Below are 17,812 nucleotides of genomic sequence, written 5' to 3' on the forward strand. Positions count from 1 at the left end.
CTTATATGGCCAGCCCAGTACAGAATTCATTCCATGTTGATCTGACCCCAAATGCCAAAGCACCAGCACTCGCCCAGCAGTCTGCCGTCAACGAGGCGGATGCATTGCACGAGGTCGCTTCTCGCCCCTTAGGTGTCTTACTTAAGGGAAAAAATTATATAAACGGTTAGAAATCATATCTATCTGTACAGTAAAGGGGGACTATGATTTATTGTGACAATTGATGATTGATTGATTGATTGATTGATTGATTGATTGATTGATTGATTTAAGTATTTATTAACATGTTGCAGAATGGGTACATTTCACATGAAAGCACAACTCAATACAAAGACTGTTACTGTGTACAACACACTGATAAAGCATTACACTTGTTTACAACAGGGTCCACCATGTTCAATTCATCAGAACATTTAGAGACGTACAAAAAACAGGAAATCATGATTCACGAATGAATCATGAATCAATGATGCTTTGACTATTTGGGGATAATAACAATAATTCGGATTACTATGATGTGACTATAGTACTACTGTACTATTTAGGCCTACTTCATTAGGCCTGTATACATAAACTGAGCTATATCCAGTGTACTGTATATACCCATATACAGTATATTTATATAAGATGTATTTGTAATTTGTTTGGCATGTGTTATCTGGCCACAAAAGATCACAGAATCTACTGAATGTGAAGGGGGAGGTATACTAGGGGGCTCCCATACTGCAGACTGCAGGCCTACCTCTACTTCTGTACAGAGGAGGTCGATGCAAGAGTGACTGTTAGTTAGTTAGTTAGTTAGTTGCTGCGAGAGTGAGGTCTAGCCAACACCAACTTGGGATTGCTGGATCGCTGCCCTCCACACATTCCTATCCAACATCAGGTTCTTGAGCCAAGCTGTCGCACCGCAGCACGTCTACATACAGTAGGTGGTCCGCTTCTTTCCCCTCCTGGTTTTGCCCTGGGTTGGCTCCCATAGTGTCAATTTACTGTAGAGTGACTGTGTCTCTGCAGACTGTCTGCAGCCAGGCCTACTTGCTGAGAGGCCCACTATACATGAGCATTAACCTTAAATATATAGGCCTATTTAATTTAATGATATTATTCAACCAATCAGCTGAGCACATTCCGTGCTCATACGGACAGACACACACACACACACACACACACACACAAAGCATGTGCATATAGGTGCGGCTAGCACCGCTCAAAAACATGCACCCAGTCATGGGCTTAAAATGTTTTCCTTCTAAACTCCTGACAGTTTTCTGAAAAATGAAAAGGAAGGGATGTCCGCACACTGTTTTCTCTGCTCCCCAAGGAAATGTATTTATTAAACAACGTTTCGACCCACAAGGGTCTTCCACAAGGGTCGAAACGTTGTTTGAGCAGAGAAAACAGTGTGCGGACATCCCTACCTTTTCATTGTACGACGTACGTATATATTTTTTGACCAGCACCAGTAGAATTTCTGGAGATGTGCGTGCTTCCTGTCGGATGCTATCTCTAAGGTTTTCTGAAAAACCCATGTTTTGGTTCCCTCCCAGTAGCAAAGATTTGAGTTCAAAACTCACTCTGTAACAATATATATTCTAAGCTTTTCAGGCACATTTTCACGATTTTTCAACAATAGCAGACCTACAAGCTCCCGTGCATTATGTCAGCATTATGTCAGCTAAAGCATGACATGATGTTTAAAACACCAAAAGGGGTTCCCGCCCCCAAAATGTGTTAAAAGGACATGGACATGCCTGTGTGGTGAGTCTTCAACATTTTTACTCCAAAGGCCTAAAATATGATGGAATGGAATGGATCCACATTTTTATATTCCATTAATATTATCAAGTCGTGTTACTAATAGAGCAACGCTGACGTTTTCTGGTGAAAACCTAGGGCTCCATTTTCGTCACCGCTAAACCCCTTATCCCTAAACCCTTATCCGCTAAACCCCTTATCCCTAAACCCCTTATCCCTAAACCCCTTATCCCTAAACTTCTTTGCCTCTTTTTTGTTTTACTATTTTGCCAAACATTTTTGAATAGTTAAGATGGCCAGTCTACAAGCTCACAACGTGTCAATGTAGATTGGCTAGTTGAACTATTCAAAAACATTTTTCAAAATAGTAAAAAAAAAAAGAAAAAAAAGGCAAAGAAGTTTAGGGATAAGGGGTTTAGCGGTGACGAAAATGGAGCCCTTTCTGTACATTCCAGAACAAAGAGGATTACGCAGGTATAAAGTCACATTAACGAATCTCTGAATTACAAAAAAAAGCATAAGACAATTAACACGCAGTACATATGAACATGTAATACTGTATTTGTTTATTTATTGTAGCATGCATTTTCAGGTGCTGAAATCTCCTACTGTAAATTCCATCTGTCACCTCCTCGATGCAGAAGCAGCAAGCTTTTGCTGAGCCAAGCTATCGGTGAAGTCAGTGCAATGCAGTCACCAGAAAAGGACACGATAATTCATAATTCAGTCAGTCAGTCAGTCTGTCTGTCTGTCTGTCTGTCTGTCTGTCTGTCTGTCTGTCTTTCAGTCAATCAGTCAGTCAGTCAGTGAGTGAGTCAGTCAGTCAGTCAGTCAGTCAACCAACACTCACAGCAGTTTGGCCATTTCATAATAGCACATAAATCATCATCTATCATAATAACGATAAGACCTATACTCCTGTTCTGCATTACCATACAGTAAGCAAAAGAGGAACCTTTCACAATGTGATATTTCCGAGGAAATAAATAGAATACATAACAGTATTATCCATCAAGGGGACATTTTTAGATATGCTGTATACGTACAGTACGTCTCTAAAGGAGATGACTTTTCTCATTCTTTGAAACATTACACTGCCGTCCCTTTTATAATTTAAACATTTAAATATATCCGATTAACAACAGGTTCTTATAAATGAGCATCTGTACTATATAAGTCAGGGGGGTGGGCAACTTTGACGATGCGGAGAGGGCCACTATATTTCCACACTGGGCCATATATTACTGTCGGAGCAAAAATATTTTGAAATTGAAATTGAAATCTTGAAATTTGTTTTGCTATTTTTGAATTGGAATCCTGAAAATTAACATTTGTATGTCATTTCAAATGCCTTTAATTATACCTGTGTTGAGCAATGAGCTACTAATTTAGACGGAAGTAATTACAGCGGGTCATGTTTGCATGTTGTGGAATTGTAACAGCTGAAACCAACATTATATCAGTATTCTGACATTAACCTGCGGGCCACATTCAAGTGAAGGTGGGGGCCGCATGTGGCCCCCGGGCCGCCAGTTGCCCACCCCTGATATAAGTCCATATCCAGTGACGATGCCAGACTGTATACAATGACGGATGCGTATACCATCACATCTCAAGTGTGATTTACATTTCAATCAAACAATAGATTTTCAAAGAAAATGTCTAATACAGACATGAAATATTCCGAAAATATCCCTTCCGTCATATGATCTATAATCCACAAACAGGCTTTTGTGGTTTTTTTTTGTGTTTTTTGTGTGTGTTTTTTTTTCATACAATATATAATAATGAGACCATCTCTTGGCCGATACAAAAATTACTAATTTTAGCAAATTTTCAAAATTGAAAAAATGAAGAAGACTATACCAAGAAGTAAATACCACAACAACAACCAAATGTGGTAATAAAATAAAAAAAAGATAGTAATACTAATAATAACCATGTAAGCTCTAAACAATACTTTTTTCCCCTTTTTTTAAGCAAACAAGTAAAATGCTGCAGGCAAAAGTTACAATACTGGGCGTGGCCACACAGTGGGCATGTGCAGAACACTTAATACAGCTGCTGGGCGTGTTGTATCACAACTACAGAATCATCAGTACTCCTCCTCCTCCTCCGCCAGAACAAGAGGGTCTATATTATATTGCATGCATGACTTGGACACATTATATCACTCAGTAGTGTTTGGGGGAACCAGAACCACTGGCTGTGATATGGGTCATGACCAGGGACGTGCAGAGAAAGGAAAGGAAAGGTACTATGTTTACCCAGGGTAACTGGACTAAGCTCAATAACTTGTTTACAGCCAGGCCCTGCTCATAGAACATTTCATGGTAGGGGTTCAATGCCTTGTCCAAGGGCACTTCAGCGGTGGTCATTTTAACGTGCCGGTCCGGGGATAGGCCTACGAACTAGCGACCTTCCGATATCAAGACCGCTCCGCAAACCGATAGAATAGAAGTAAAAGTACTGGAAATTGGAAATACTCAAGTAAAGTACAAATACCTCAATATTGTACTTAAGTACAGTACTTAAGTAAAAGTACTTAGTTACTTTCCACCACTGAGCTATAAGTGCTGAATATTATGTAAATAAAACGGTAGCTAAGCAACAGAACTCTTCCCTGAGAGTTTCATAATATCTATGATTAGAGCTGGACACAGAGACTGTGAACTACCTCCCCCTAACGGGCACAAAGCAGTAGTACGTGAGAACATGCCTGGTTTACTTTTACGTGAAAGAAATTAATAAAATGACATAATAAATAATAATGAAATGGAAAAACACATGACAATGTGTCCTTATAGGTCGCAGGGGATTGATTGTACTACACACAACATGGCACTTATACACTGTATGATTTCAAAGGCCTAAGGTTTTAAAATAAACACCACAAGCTGCCCCCCCCTAATCCTTGTTCCTTGTCTTTCCTCTTCATCTCTTTATCTATAGATATAAATATAATCTCGTTACATGTTTCTCAAAATGTGATCAAAAGCCTGACTTAAGCTCCGGTGACAAAGCGATATCATATACTGAACAAAAAACTACCATCTTTTATATAAGACAAAATTGTCAGGGCCATGGAGGGAGCATAATTAATGGGGACAAAGAATCATAAAAGAATAATCAATTATATATATATATTTTTTTCATTTACTCCTGCATGCGCACATATCTAAATGTAATAAACTTAAGAAGAATATAAAGAAACTCATATAGGATTCACAATGACTTTGAGTACTGGGCATTTGGTTCCATTCAGAGTTTACAGACCATTTCGGACCACTGGTGGTCCCAGAAAAACCTTGTTTGAGATCCAATGGTGACCATCAATCTAATGACCAACAAACAAGACCTGAGGTCGATTCTACAAATGTATTCTAAATCATGACAGTTTTCTGAAAAACCCATGTTTCTATATCAGTGGTTCTCAAACCACTTCACGTCAAGGACCCCCAAAATTATATGTAATTGGCCGCCGACCCCCATCTGAAAATATGTTGTTCCAGAGACCCTCCAGAAGCAAAGATTTGAGTTAAAAACCTTCGCTCTGAAAAAATATATATTCAAAGATTTGCGCCACATTTTCACGATTAAAAAAAAAAAGCAGATCGACAAGCTCGTACCGCGGCACTCTGTGCCGCGCTATGAGCTTGTAGATCTGCTACTTTTCAATAGCTAAAGTATAACATAATGCTTGAAACACCAAAAGGGGTTCCCGTACAGAATGGGTTAAACAAGTTAGATCTAGTTCATTTCTCCGATGTAAAATGTTAACAACCAAAATTAAAAAATTAAAAATAACAAAGACCCTTATACAAAATACTTTGACAAACTTCACAGAAGTTAGCAATGCTTAAAAAACAACAACAACCAAATCTAAAACAAAAACAAAGACACATTATGAAGAAAACCAATAGGTGGCGGTGTCCCACATTTTGCAGGCTTTAGCTTGGTACATAAGACCAAAACATCATGCGCAACCACTGAAATACCATGTACAGAAACTATTGTACATATTTGCCAGCAATTGTGATTGGATTGCAGTGCACAGAAAATGCCATAACAGGCCTTCATGGATGTAAGTTCTGACATATTGATTTTTTTCCCGCATGAGAGGTCGATCACCTCCTCACACAAAATCTCACAACACCTCACAAAACAGTCCAGAACAATACTTGATTCAGTGCCAGTGACCAGGGACTATACTTCTATAAAACGTCTAGTTAAGAAAGGCCACAGTGTGTGTGTGTGTGTGTGTGTGTGTGTGTGTGTGTGTGTGTGTGTGTGTGTGTGTGTGTGTGTGTGTGTGCGTGCGTGCGTGCATGTGTGCGTAATGCGTATGCAAGTGTAGTGTATGTGCTTGTGCTTTGCTGCTGCTACCCTAACATACCTATTCTGGGGCTAACATTCGGCAACAATAGCACGGTCAACAAGTTCACAACACAACATGTTGTGTAGAAAATGCTATTTTCGGACTAACTAATATATTAAGCGTACAGAAAAACCAAGAGGGGGCCTTAATAGTGTAGAGCCCTTGGGCATACGGTCGACCAAGTGCAGGGTTTAAGTGGTTAATTATAATTATGTGAATTAAGTGTAGCCAAGTGCTACTACTGATGACATTATCAGGATCGCTGCATGGGCTGTACAATACATTGTGTTGAAACGCAAAGGAAAGCTAAATTAACTGAATTAAACAGAATGTCTTGTAAGTGTAAGAATCGTTTTGTATTCCCCGGTCTCATCACGAGTCTCGCGAGAACATCCGACAAAACCATCGGCAATTAATAAATAATGAGCTTTAATTGATTAAGTGTTAATGTCTCGAGAGACTAGACAAAATGGTGGCAAAGGGGGTAGGCCTTATTCTAATAAGAGTGCTGTTCTTATTTGTTGAACAAACGTAAAAAAAAATCCTGATTTTAAACTATCTTTTAACACTCTCGGTGTCTGTAGTAAAGTCAAATATCTTGGACATTTTCTTACAGAACAGTTGACAGATGAATGATGATGATGATATACACAGACAGTGCCGTAGGATGTATGCAAAGGCGAACACCTTCGCACGCAAGTTCAGTACATGTGTTCAGAAGCAGATAAGATTACTCTATTTAGAGCTTACTGTACACCACTCTACACTGCCCTCTCAAAGCAAGTAGCCTATTCAGAAACCTCAGGTAGCGTATAATGATGCCATGAGAATTTTACTCAAAAAGCCTAGATGGTGCAGTGCGAGTGAAATGTTTGTGGCTGCAAGAGTCAATACATTTCAAGCCGTTCTCCGGAACTTAATGCATAGATTCATGTGTCGCTTGGATGAGTCTGTGAATACTAGCACCGTCAGTCAAAAGTTGCACTAGATACTCCTCTAACCTTAGAAGACATTGGCTTAAAAGCCTTTATTTATAACTGTCACAAATGCCTGTCTAACATGTACATTTGGACTGTTTTTTATTGGATGTATATTGTATATATATTTCTTTTGTGTTTTGTATGTTTTTCTATGGACCCTGAGTCTGCAATAAAGGCATTCATTCATTCATTCATTCATTCATTCATTCATTCTAATTTACAACAATTTGCCACAAAGTGGAATATTGTGTATTACTTTAACATTCCAATTTAAATTAATACTTGGAATTTACCGTGCACCATTTTTTTGGCGCTCCAACAAACTGCAAACACAATACAAACGGTGTGTGACAGCATGTAAATGTGTACCATATGACTAGTAATATTTGCACGTCTTTAAATGCTCTGATGAATTGAAAATGGAGGACCCTTGTGTAAACAAGTCTTGCATTTTCTGGTTTTCATCCTCGTAGCAGTTTTTGTATTGACCTATAGCAGGGGTGGGCAACTTTGACGATGGAGAGGGCCACTATATTTCCACACTCACTCCCTATAGTGCCATACAGTATATTACTGTCCTAGCAAAAATATTTTTCCTGTATATTCGAATTGAAATCTTTAATTATTTTTTGCTCTTTTTGAATTGGAATCCTGGAAACATTAATATTTTTAATGTAATTTCAAATGCCTTTAATCATACTTGTGTTGAGCAATGAGCTACTAATTTAGACTGAAGTAATTAAAGCGGGTCATGTTTGCATGTTGTGGAATTGTAAACAGCTGAAAACAATATATCAGTATTCTGACATTAACCTGAGGGGCCACATTAAGTGAAGGTGGGGGGGCCGCATGTGGCCCCCGGGGCCTCCAGTTGCCCACCCCTGACCTATAGCATACAATCGTTTGAACTCTACCCGTTCTAGCCAGAAACGTAATGAAAGGTTGGAGACGGTATTTAGTTAATGTCAACAGCTTTAAACACTGCCATTCTTTTAAGGGTTTTCAAACGTTGGAAGCGAAAACACAGAACACAGATTCATAGAACTGCGTTTTGGCAAGCTTCATGGCATGTGTGGCATATTTTAGGCTGAGGATTTAGTATTATGTAATTTCATCAATTTAATTGATATACAACATACATGAAAGCAGGCGCTTAATAAGAGGATGAATTAACCTCAGACGTGAAAGGATAATAGAGCCTTCTTCATACTTCACGTTTATGGCCAGCTTGAATCGCTTGAATATGTATTTGAATTTCCTGTAAGCGACTTGGTGGTACGACGAAGGAAGGATACGAACTAGTCGCCCAAAAAAGGTCAGGTTGCTCTGAAGCATTGAGTAAAGGAAAGGCCCTCCTTATCCCACCTGCCATAATCTGAAATAGAAACTCCCAAATTCCAGTTCAGCATTCATGGGCAAATCATATAGAGTATCAAAGGTAAGGGGGGATATCTCTAAATTATCTATAGAGCTATACATTGGTTTGTGAACTATTTGATTTTCTATTGATCCTTGCTTTGAGAGACGGTGAAGAAATGTTCATAGAGAGACTAAACTATATGGTATGGTATGCAGATACAACGTACACATAATCTGTAATTAATAATCTGTAATCCCCTTTGACCCTGGTGTGACTCGGCCGTGGGTTTGGTGAGCGTTCACCATCGTTCTGGTGGCGTCTCCTTTAGCTTCCGTTGAGTATCATCTCGGCGCCAGGTGTTCCGACGACGACGTCCCCTAAACGAGGAGGGGCGGTCCGCAGCTGGGCTAACTTTCCCACTCCTAAACCCCCGGGGGAGACCTGCAGCCCTCCTGGAGTCAGAGACTTCCTGGTAAAACAGGGAGAAGGAATAAGGGGGGGGGGGGGGGGGGGGGTGGAATTGAGAAGATGGGACATGAAGACACATTTAAAAACATGTAACTTTTATGTGATATTTAGTCGTTAGTTAATTACAATGGTTTTACTTGTTTACTTGGTGTTTTAAGCATTATGTTATGCTTTAGCTATTGAAAGATATGCGGCGCGAATCTTTGAGTATATATTCTTTCAGAGCCAAAGTTTTTAACTCAAATCTTTGCTTTTGGGGGGGTCCCTGGAACAACGTATTTTCAGATGGGGGTCTTCGGCAGCCAATTACATAAAAACCTGGGGGTCCTTGACATGAAAATGTTTGAGAACGACTTAGAACGACCACTGGAAACAAGACCGCAAGGTTTTTATTCAGTGACGTCCTTTTGGCCAAATGCGAGTTACTGTACCCCCCTCTTTTTGAAGCTTTCCCCCCGCGCTTCACTCCTCGAGTCCCTTACGTCCCTCGTGTGAGGGCACGCCCCAGTGTTCATCCCCACCGCTGCCACCAATGCAGTGTTGCTTTCGTCGACAAATACTATGACGAAAGATATTCGTCGACTACCTTTTTTCACTGACAAAATCTACATAAAAACGAAATAAAAACTAAGCCATGATGACTAAAACTATGACTAAATACACTGACATTTTCGTCAACAAATAAAAACTACACTAAAATGTTAGGAAGGGACTAGTGGACAAGAGGACAAGTCATTTTACACGTGGTTGCATGCTGACAAATTTCAGCAAGTGTAAAAACATTACGACAGCATCAAGGCCCACCAAAATACATTTTAGTCGACTAAATCAACTGTAGATTTAGTCAACTAAAATCTTATGATATTTAGTCGACTAAAATTAGACTAATACTGAAACATTCCAGCAGTGTTGTTTTTGGCAGCACATTTTAATTTTAGTTTTAGTCGTAGTCTCTTCAATAGTTTTCATTTAGTTTCAGTCACATTTTAGTCACCTGGAATGTTTTAGTGTTAGTCTAGTTTTAGTCGACTAAATCTACAGTAGATTTAGTCAACTAAAATGTATTTTGGCGGACCTTGATGCCGTCGTAATGACTGTTTTTACACTTGCTGAAAATAGCCGATCTACAGCAACCAAGTGTAAAATGACTTATACTAGATGTCTTCTCCACTAGTCCCTTCCTAACATTTTAGTCTAGTTTTTATTTGTTGACGAAATTGTCAGTATATTTAGTCTTAGTTTCATCATGGCTTAGTTTTTATTTAGTTCTTATGTCGTTTTTGTCAGTGAAAAAAGGTAGTCGACGAACATTTTTCGTCATTGCATTAGTCGACGAAAACAACACTGCTGTAGCCTATAACTCACCTGAAGGCCATCTTCTTCAGCAGGTGGGCGTCCATCCTTTCTGACGAGGGAACCTCGGCTTGGGGGGGAAGCTCCTCTCCTGGGGATGGGAGGAGTGAGGAGGAGGAGGAGGAGGAGCGGCGAGGAGGAGGGAGGAGGAGGAGACGATGGGAGGAGGCGTCCTGCGACTGAGGAGGAGCCTGCTGCAGCTCCCCGGACTCCTGGCGGAGTGAATGTGATAAAAAGTGACATTATACAACAGGTCGTTTTGAGGAAGCAATGTGATTGGTTGAACACTTTCTCTATAGCCGTGCTTCAAACCACATTATTTCAACGCCTAATCAACACAAACAGCTCAGCCGTGCTTTTCTCTCAGAGCGCAGCGGACTCGGTGGCTATAGGCTAGCTAGTTTCTTGGGACATGTGTGGTCGTAGTGACTACATCTGAAAAATTATAATTTTTCAGCAATTCTCTTAGTTTTAAGGGTAATTGTTGTATAATTGCAATATTACACTCGAGTGGGTGGTTTAACGTCATTAATGCACGTGCATTAATGACGTTAAACCACCCCCTCTTGTGTAATATTGCTTAAACGTGTGACAATGTGTCGTGACGTGACACATTGTGAGCTTGTAGATCTGCTATACTTTCAAAAGATCTTAAATACATCTAAAAACTTGTGAAAGGGAAGTTCTGCACAATGACTACTTTCTACTTTACTTTAAATACATTTTGATGCCAATCATTTTGAATCCCAGACTTTTTGTAACGGAGTACACGGAGTAGTTCTACGTTGCAGTGTTGGTACTTTTACTTAAGTAAAACAATTGAGGTGGAGCTTCTTTTCCATCCACCAGCTGTCTAAAAACTCGGAAATTACGTAAAACTCAGCTTCTTCTGTCCGCGGCTGTCGGCTCAAGTCTGCCCCATGCTGATTGACTGCTGGAAAGTGGCTCTTAAATAGGCTAGGCCCCTCCCACTGGACCGTATACCAACCTTAATTGATTCCACAATTAGGCCTATATTTCCATGTCCAGAGACAATACTTTAACCCATTCTGACCTGAGATCAGATTCTAACGCAAAGAAGAATGGTGGTTCTTTAACGCATTTTGACCTGAGATCAGATTCTAAAAATGTCTTCTAAATCCTGACAGTTTTCAAAAGGGGTTCCCGCCCAAAATGGGTTAAAACATATAATCACATTCAACCCTTGTGTAATTCACGTTTAAATCATACACCTTATCCACAGTAATTCACATATTTACAAAGAACCTACAGATGGTCTGATCCAAGTGGGATGGACTGAGCATGCTCCCTACAATGGAGTCAGGCACTATAAAAGAGAGCCTCATGCTACAAGCGGGTCCTTTCCCACTGGGCAGAACCAAGGACTATTAAATGAGGACAGGAAGCGAAGAAGACACATGTCAAACATTTTCCAAACAGGATTTACTACTCAAATAATAATGGTGAGATCTACCCTGTGTTGTGACCGTATTTATACGAAATAATTGAACATAATTTAGGCTGGGGAAAGCACAGGAAAACAGTCTATATCGTCTCGTACATGATATGTGTCAGTGGCAGGGTAATCTGCCACAGTATTGACTTCGTTTGAAATGTACCTATTCTGAAAATACTGTGAAATAAAAGTTAAAGTTTCAATCAATCGATCAATCAATATCATACCGACCTGAGACTTGTTATTATCGTGTTGGTCCGAATCCTCCATGTCCAGAACAGAAAGTTCCAGTTCGATGTCCCGGTCGGGTTGTTCCGTCTCGCCGTCCGCCCGCCGCTCACACACCTGTTCCCCATCGTGGCTGATGTGCAGGTCCTCCTGATGAGCCTCCAGCCCAGCTGACGCCGCCTTATCACCTCCTCCGTTCAACGACCGGCGCCGGAGCGCCGCTACACACAGCTGCTCACTGCGCACGCACGAACAGAAACGCACGCACAGACACGCACGCACGCATACACACAATTAGAATTATTTCATCTGGATATACAGTATGCAGAAGAATTAAGCACAACATGAGCGTTCCAAACACCGATTGATGCTTTAAAAGGAAAAAGAAAGAAAATCACACATACCTTTACTAAGCAATAAAAAAAAGCAATGCTAGACATGTTAACGATATGAGACCAGTGGAAAATATATAGTGCAAGAAAGGGCTTTCTGTGTTTTGGCTGCTGTCAGTGGTCTCTTTACCAGAGAGCGAGAAAGGCTTTCTGTGTTTTGGCTGCTGTCAGTGGTCTCTTTACCAGAGAGCGAGAAAGGCTTTCTGTGTTTTGGCTGCTGTCAGTGGTCTCTTTACCAGAGAGCGAGAAGAAGGCTTTCTGTGTTTTGGCTGTTGTCAGTGGTCTCTTTACCAGAGAGCGAGAAGCAAACAAACAGTATAAGCTGCTCTATTTTTTGTCTGGGCTCACAGAGGAAGTGACTGTTGCACAATGAGACTGGAGACAAGGATGTGGAAGAAAGAGTGGAACAAAAAGGGGCTATTAGTCCACTTGCCAGAATGGGAACCTGGCCATGTTGAGTAACACCAACGTTTTATGTTGCCGGATGCTAACTTGCAATATGTTGAGCAATTTTCATAATTGGCATAATATCATGTGACCATACCATTAACCGTTTCCATCCGTAGGACGGCTCCACGCGTCCTATAGGGAACCCAATCGATGCGTAGCGCATCCTCAATGATATCAGACGTGAGAAGAATATTCTGAATTATTTTCCTTTTTAAATGTTTTGACTGAGACTATAAGGCACCCGTAGCTTCGCTCTGCCTTCATATTAGCTTACTGTTCGGTTAGCTAATATGAATGCCTCGTCTCTCCTAATCCAGGGCGCTCTCCGTGGTTTTGATCTGATCTGACTACGTGCTTCATTTCTGACTTCAACATGACTCTCGTTCAAAATATGAATGCTTTGGAGCTCCTAGCGATATAATAGAGACCAAGGTAAGCTAACAAAATATTTTTGTTGAGTTTTGCATAGGCCCTACATTGAGTTTTGCATAGGCCCTACAGTGAGTTTTGCATAGGCCCTACATTGAGTTTTGCATAGGCCCTACATTGAGTTTTGCATAGGCCCTACATTGAGTTTTGCATAGGCCCTACATTGAGTTTTGCATAAGCCCTACATTGAGTTTTGCATAGGCCCTACATTGAGTTTTGCATAGGCCCTACATTGTGTTTTGCATAGGCCCTACATTGTGTTTTGCATAGGCCCTACATTGTGTTTTGCATAGGCCCTACATTGAGTTTTGCATAAGCCCTACATTGAGTTTTGCATAGGCCCTACATTGAGTTTTGCATAGGCCCTACATTGTGTTTTGCATAGGCCCTACATTGTGTTTTGCATAGGCCCCAGATGTGCAATTTTCACTAGTTTGGGTCCCAGGGAGACATCAAATTTCCCTTTTGGGTCACGGACTGAAAGGTACTGTACAGTGTAGTGTAGTGTAGTGTAGTATACCTCTCTAAGAAGCTGGAGTGGCTGGAAGCGTCGGACCCTCGGGACCCCCACCTGTAGTCACTGTGATCCAAGTGAGGGCTGTAATCTGTACATCAACAAATAATTACTGTCAGCAATGTGTGAGACATGTACATCCTTTATGCAATTAGATTTCCTTCCTCATTTCCAGAACCAAGTCCCGCGCCCTCAAGAGACCCGGAAAAGAGTTCCCTGTTCATTTTCCTCGTAGACTTTTCAAAAAGTATTTATTTAAAGACGTTTACGCTGCGGACAAAGCCAACTCGAGTTGTGACCATAGAGTATTTAAAGGATAGAGACTGATCTGGCGCGAAGCTCCTCTTACCTTCCTCTTACCACTAGGGCCCAGTGCTTCAACTTTGGAGCGCCTCACTGGCTCCTTGGTTGTGACACATCATGACAATAAACTGAATGTTTTGGGCCAAACAAAGAATTAGAAAGAAGAAAGAAACGGCAGGTTACAACACTTTTTGTTGTTGTTTTTATTCTTTGTAATTATTTGTTTGGTTCAAAATATTGTATTTGTTGTCATGATTTGTCACAACTCGAGTTGGCTTTGTACGACGGTTATAAGGTCTTTAATGAAATGTCTATGGGAAAAATGCATTGGGAATTATTTCCTGGGCCCTGGATTACCAGTCGGGTGCCCAGACGGTTACGCCACCGCCTGGGCTGACAAAATACATTTTGTTCGACTAAATCAACTGTCGATTTAGTCGGCTAAAATCTCATGAGATTTAGTCGACTAAAACTAGACCGACACTAAAACACACCACGTGACTAAAATGTGACTAAAACAAAACCTATTCAAGAGACTAATGACTAAAACTAAAATAGAAACTTGCTGCCCAAAACAACACTGCATATCCCGCACCCTCCAATACCTCTGAAGTTGACGGGTGTGGTGGTGCTGGCACTGCCCTGGCAGGCCGTGGCCTGGACGGGGTCGGTGGTGTGGTAGCCGGTGCGAGCGGCCCGCGATATGGCCCCCCACTTGGAGATGATGGGGCCCTCGCCGAAGGGAATGATGGGGTCCTCGTCCTTCAGGCGCCGATAGGGGTCCAGGGAGTGCAGCCAGCGCTTCCCTACGCTCCCACCGCCTCCGCCTGCGGTACCGTCCAGCTCCTATACGAGACAGAGAGAATAGGCAGGGTTGGCGAAAGGGCCTTTCTGTGTGGAGTTTGCATGTTCTCCCCGTGTGCCCTATAGGGTAGGTACCCTCACATGTTCTCCCCGTGTCCCCTATTTTAGGTACCCTCACATGTTCTCCCCGTGTCCCCTAGGGTAGGTACCCTCACATGTTCTCCCCGTGTCCCCTAGGGTAGGTACCCTCACATGTTCTCCCCGTGTCCCCTATAGGGTAGGTACCCTCACATGTTCTCCCCGTGTCCCCTAGTGTAGGTACCCTCACATGTTCTCCCCGTGTCCCCTAGGGTAGGTACCCTCACATGTTCTCCCCATGTCCCCTAGGGTAGGTACCCTCACATGTTCTCCCCGTTTCCCCTATAGGGTAGGTACCCTCACATGTTCTCCCCGTGTCCCCTAGGGTAGGTACCCTCACATGTTCTCCCCATGTCCCCTAGGGTAGGTACCCTCACATGTTCTCCCCGTGTCCCCTATAGGGTAGGTACCCTCACATGTTCTCTCCGTGTCCCCTAGGGTAGGTACCCTCACATGTTCTCCCCGTGTCCCCTAGGGTAGGTACCCTGACATGTTCTCCACATGTCCCCTAGGGTATAGGTAGCCTCACATGTTCTCTCCGTGTCCCCTAGGGTAGGTACCCTCACATGTTCTCCCCGTGTCCCCTAGGGTATAGGTACCCTCACATGTTCTCCCCGTGTCCCCTAGGGTATAGGTAACCTCACATGTTCTCCCCGTGTCCCATAGGGTAGGTACCCTCACATGTTCTCCCCGTGTCCCCTAGGGCAGCGGTTCCCAAAGTGGGGTCCGGGGACCCCCAGGGGTACCTGAGGGAGTTCCAGAGGGTCCCCAGCTAAATGATAGTTTGTAACCAAATGGACCATTATGGGTCTGTAACTGTACAAATGGAACACTCTCAGAGTTAAATTAACAGTGGTTTTACAACATAAATTGGGGTACCAGAGGCTGATGGAGGGGAAAGGAACGTCTTCCTTCCACGCGCTACGTCCAACCAGGGAAACTTCCCCCCTGTCAGGTGTAAAGGAGCGATTTGGACTCCTCACGCATGAAGGAAGCATGAGTTCAAGTCCGTTGCTCTCCCCAGGTTGGCGGAGGGTGTGTAGAGCCCAGGATCACATTAGATAATTGGCTATACACCTCCGTTACCATCCAGCTCCTATAGCAGTGTTGTTTTTGGCAGCAAATTTTGGTTTTAGTCATAGTCTCTTCAATAGTTTTCATTTCAGTCAGACAACTCACGAATAGATTTACCAATATTTATTACAGAATGAGTAACAAGTGTGCATATGATATTTGACTTGGCGTTCGGTTCTGCTGGATTTCTCCCTGCTCGGCACGATTAAGCACCAACATAAAACATTAAGAGCAGGGAGATAGATATACAATAACCCCCCATGGGGAGCATAAATAGCAGAGCCTACCGGTGGTGCTGGGGTGGAGCGCCTTTGAGCATGGCATGAACCCCCTCGAGTATGTCTGAATGAACTGACTACGCAAGCTACGTCTCATTTAGTTTCAGTTACATTTTTAGTTACCTGGAATGTTTTAGTGTTAGTCTATAGTTTTAGTCGACTAAATATCATAAGATTTTAGTCGACTAAATCTACAGCTGATTTAGTCCCTAACATTTAGTCTAGTTTATATTTGTTGACGAAATTATCAGTATATTTAGTCTTAGTCATCATAGCTTAGTTTTCATTTAGTTTTTATTTAGTTTTCGTCGATGAACATTTTTCGTCTTAGTTTTAGTCGACGAAATCAACACTGTCCTGTATACAAGACAGAGAGAATACTTCATTAGCCTATTTTGGTGAATCAAGATATCCCAGCTCAAAGTGTACCCAACAGCATTTAAAAAATGGGTCATGAGTGACTCATGAGGCGAGAGACTTTTTAGTCTGCCCCTAGCCGGCGGCTGTTTCGACATTAAAGCAGTGTGCTGCTTTTTTGCAAATGGCACGGGTGCGCCAAATATGTGTGTAACTGTGTGCGTGCGTGTGTGCGTTTTTGTGTAACCTATACACATCATTACTCTTGAGTCTAGACTCTTTATGACATTTATTTTGTCCTTATTATGCTCTGTCCTTTCATAATAATGAATAACTAGAATTGCACTCTGTCGAGTGCATACTTGCTTGTTGCTCACTAGTAGGCCATAAATGGCCTACTAGTGAGCAAGCAGAGCGCACAAGTAACAAGTAATGTTCCTATGTATACATGTATGTAATCTGGCACCACTGCCGTATCAGGCACAAGTAGTCCATTACGTCATTTGCTGGGACGGTTCATACGCATCAAAAGTGCTGGGACGGTGCATACGCGTCCCGGGCGAAACTAGTACTTGCGCACTCTGCTTGCGCAAGTAATAAGGTAAAACCCTTTGACCTACATTGCGTTGCAAAACTCCACCCAACAAATTCCCCAAGCAAACAGGGACAGTTCATGTGAAGCATAGCAGATGTATGAAAGCCCATGAACCCAGACAGGTTGTGAACAGTAGTCAAGTGTCTGCATCTCTCGAGCCCTGGAACGAACAGCAATCGAACAGGGAGGGAAGAGAGCAAAGTAGTCTGTCCCCGTGTAAAGCCAGTAACACTGCACTGAACATAGGAGATACTGGTGTTAGAAAGGGACGACCCTTTTGACAAGGGTTTAATCTTAAACATTGCATTATAATGGCAAGTTGCCTGGAACATTATGGCGGCACCCCGACGTACAGACCAGCAGCCAATGTGGCATCTTATAAGACTAACTAGAACTGCACTCTGTCGAGTGCATACTTGCTTGTTGCTCACTAGTAGGCCATAAATGGCCTACTAGTGCGCAAGCAGAGCGCACAAGTACTTTCGACCACTACAAACTGT

General features: G+C 42.1%; 1 protein-coding gene across 4 annotated transcripts in view; it reads right to left on the reverse strand.

The window, feature by feature from the left end:
• Positions 1 to 2,304: 2,304 nt before the first annotated feature.
• rc3h2 (ring finger and CCCH-type domains 2) overlaps positions 2,305 to 17,812 on the reverse strand; it is a 56,689-nt gene continuing 41,181 nt past the window's right edge. For all 4 annotated transcript variants that reach the window (XM_083794272.1, XM_083794274.1, XM_083794271.1 and 1 more), the window contains 5 exons: positions 14,672 to 14,912; positions 13,770 to 13,854; positions 11,982 to 12,216; positions 10,307 to 10,506; positions 2,305 to 8,942 (listed from right to left, as the gene is read on the reverse strand). In XM_083794272.1, coding sequence (XP_083650398.1) covers positions 8,798 to 8,942; positions 10,307 to 10,506; positions 11,982 to 12,216; positions 13,770 to 13,854; positions 14,672 to 14,912 — 906 coding nt within the window. In that variant the 3' untranslated portion in view covers positions 2,305 to 8,797. The remainder of the gene's footprint in view (positions 8,943 to 10,306; positions 10,507 to 11,981; positions 12,217 to 13,769; positions 13,855 to 14,671; positions 14,913 to 17,812) is intronic.

Source organism: Protomyctophum parallelum (assembly GCF_964188405.1).
Source record: "Protomyctophum parallelum genome assembly, chromosome: 21".
NCBI classification, from domain to species: Eukaryota; Metazoa; Chordata; class Actinopteri; order Myctophiformes; family Myctophidae; genus Protomyctophum; species Protomyctophum parallelum.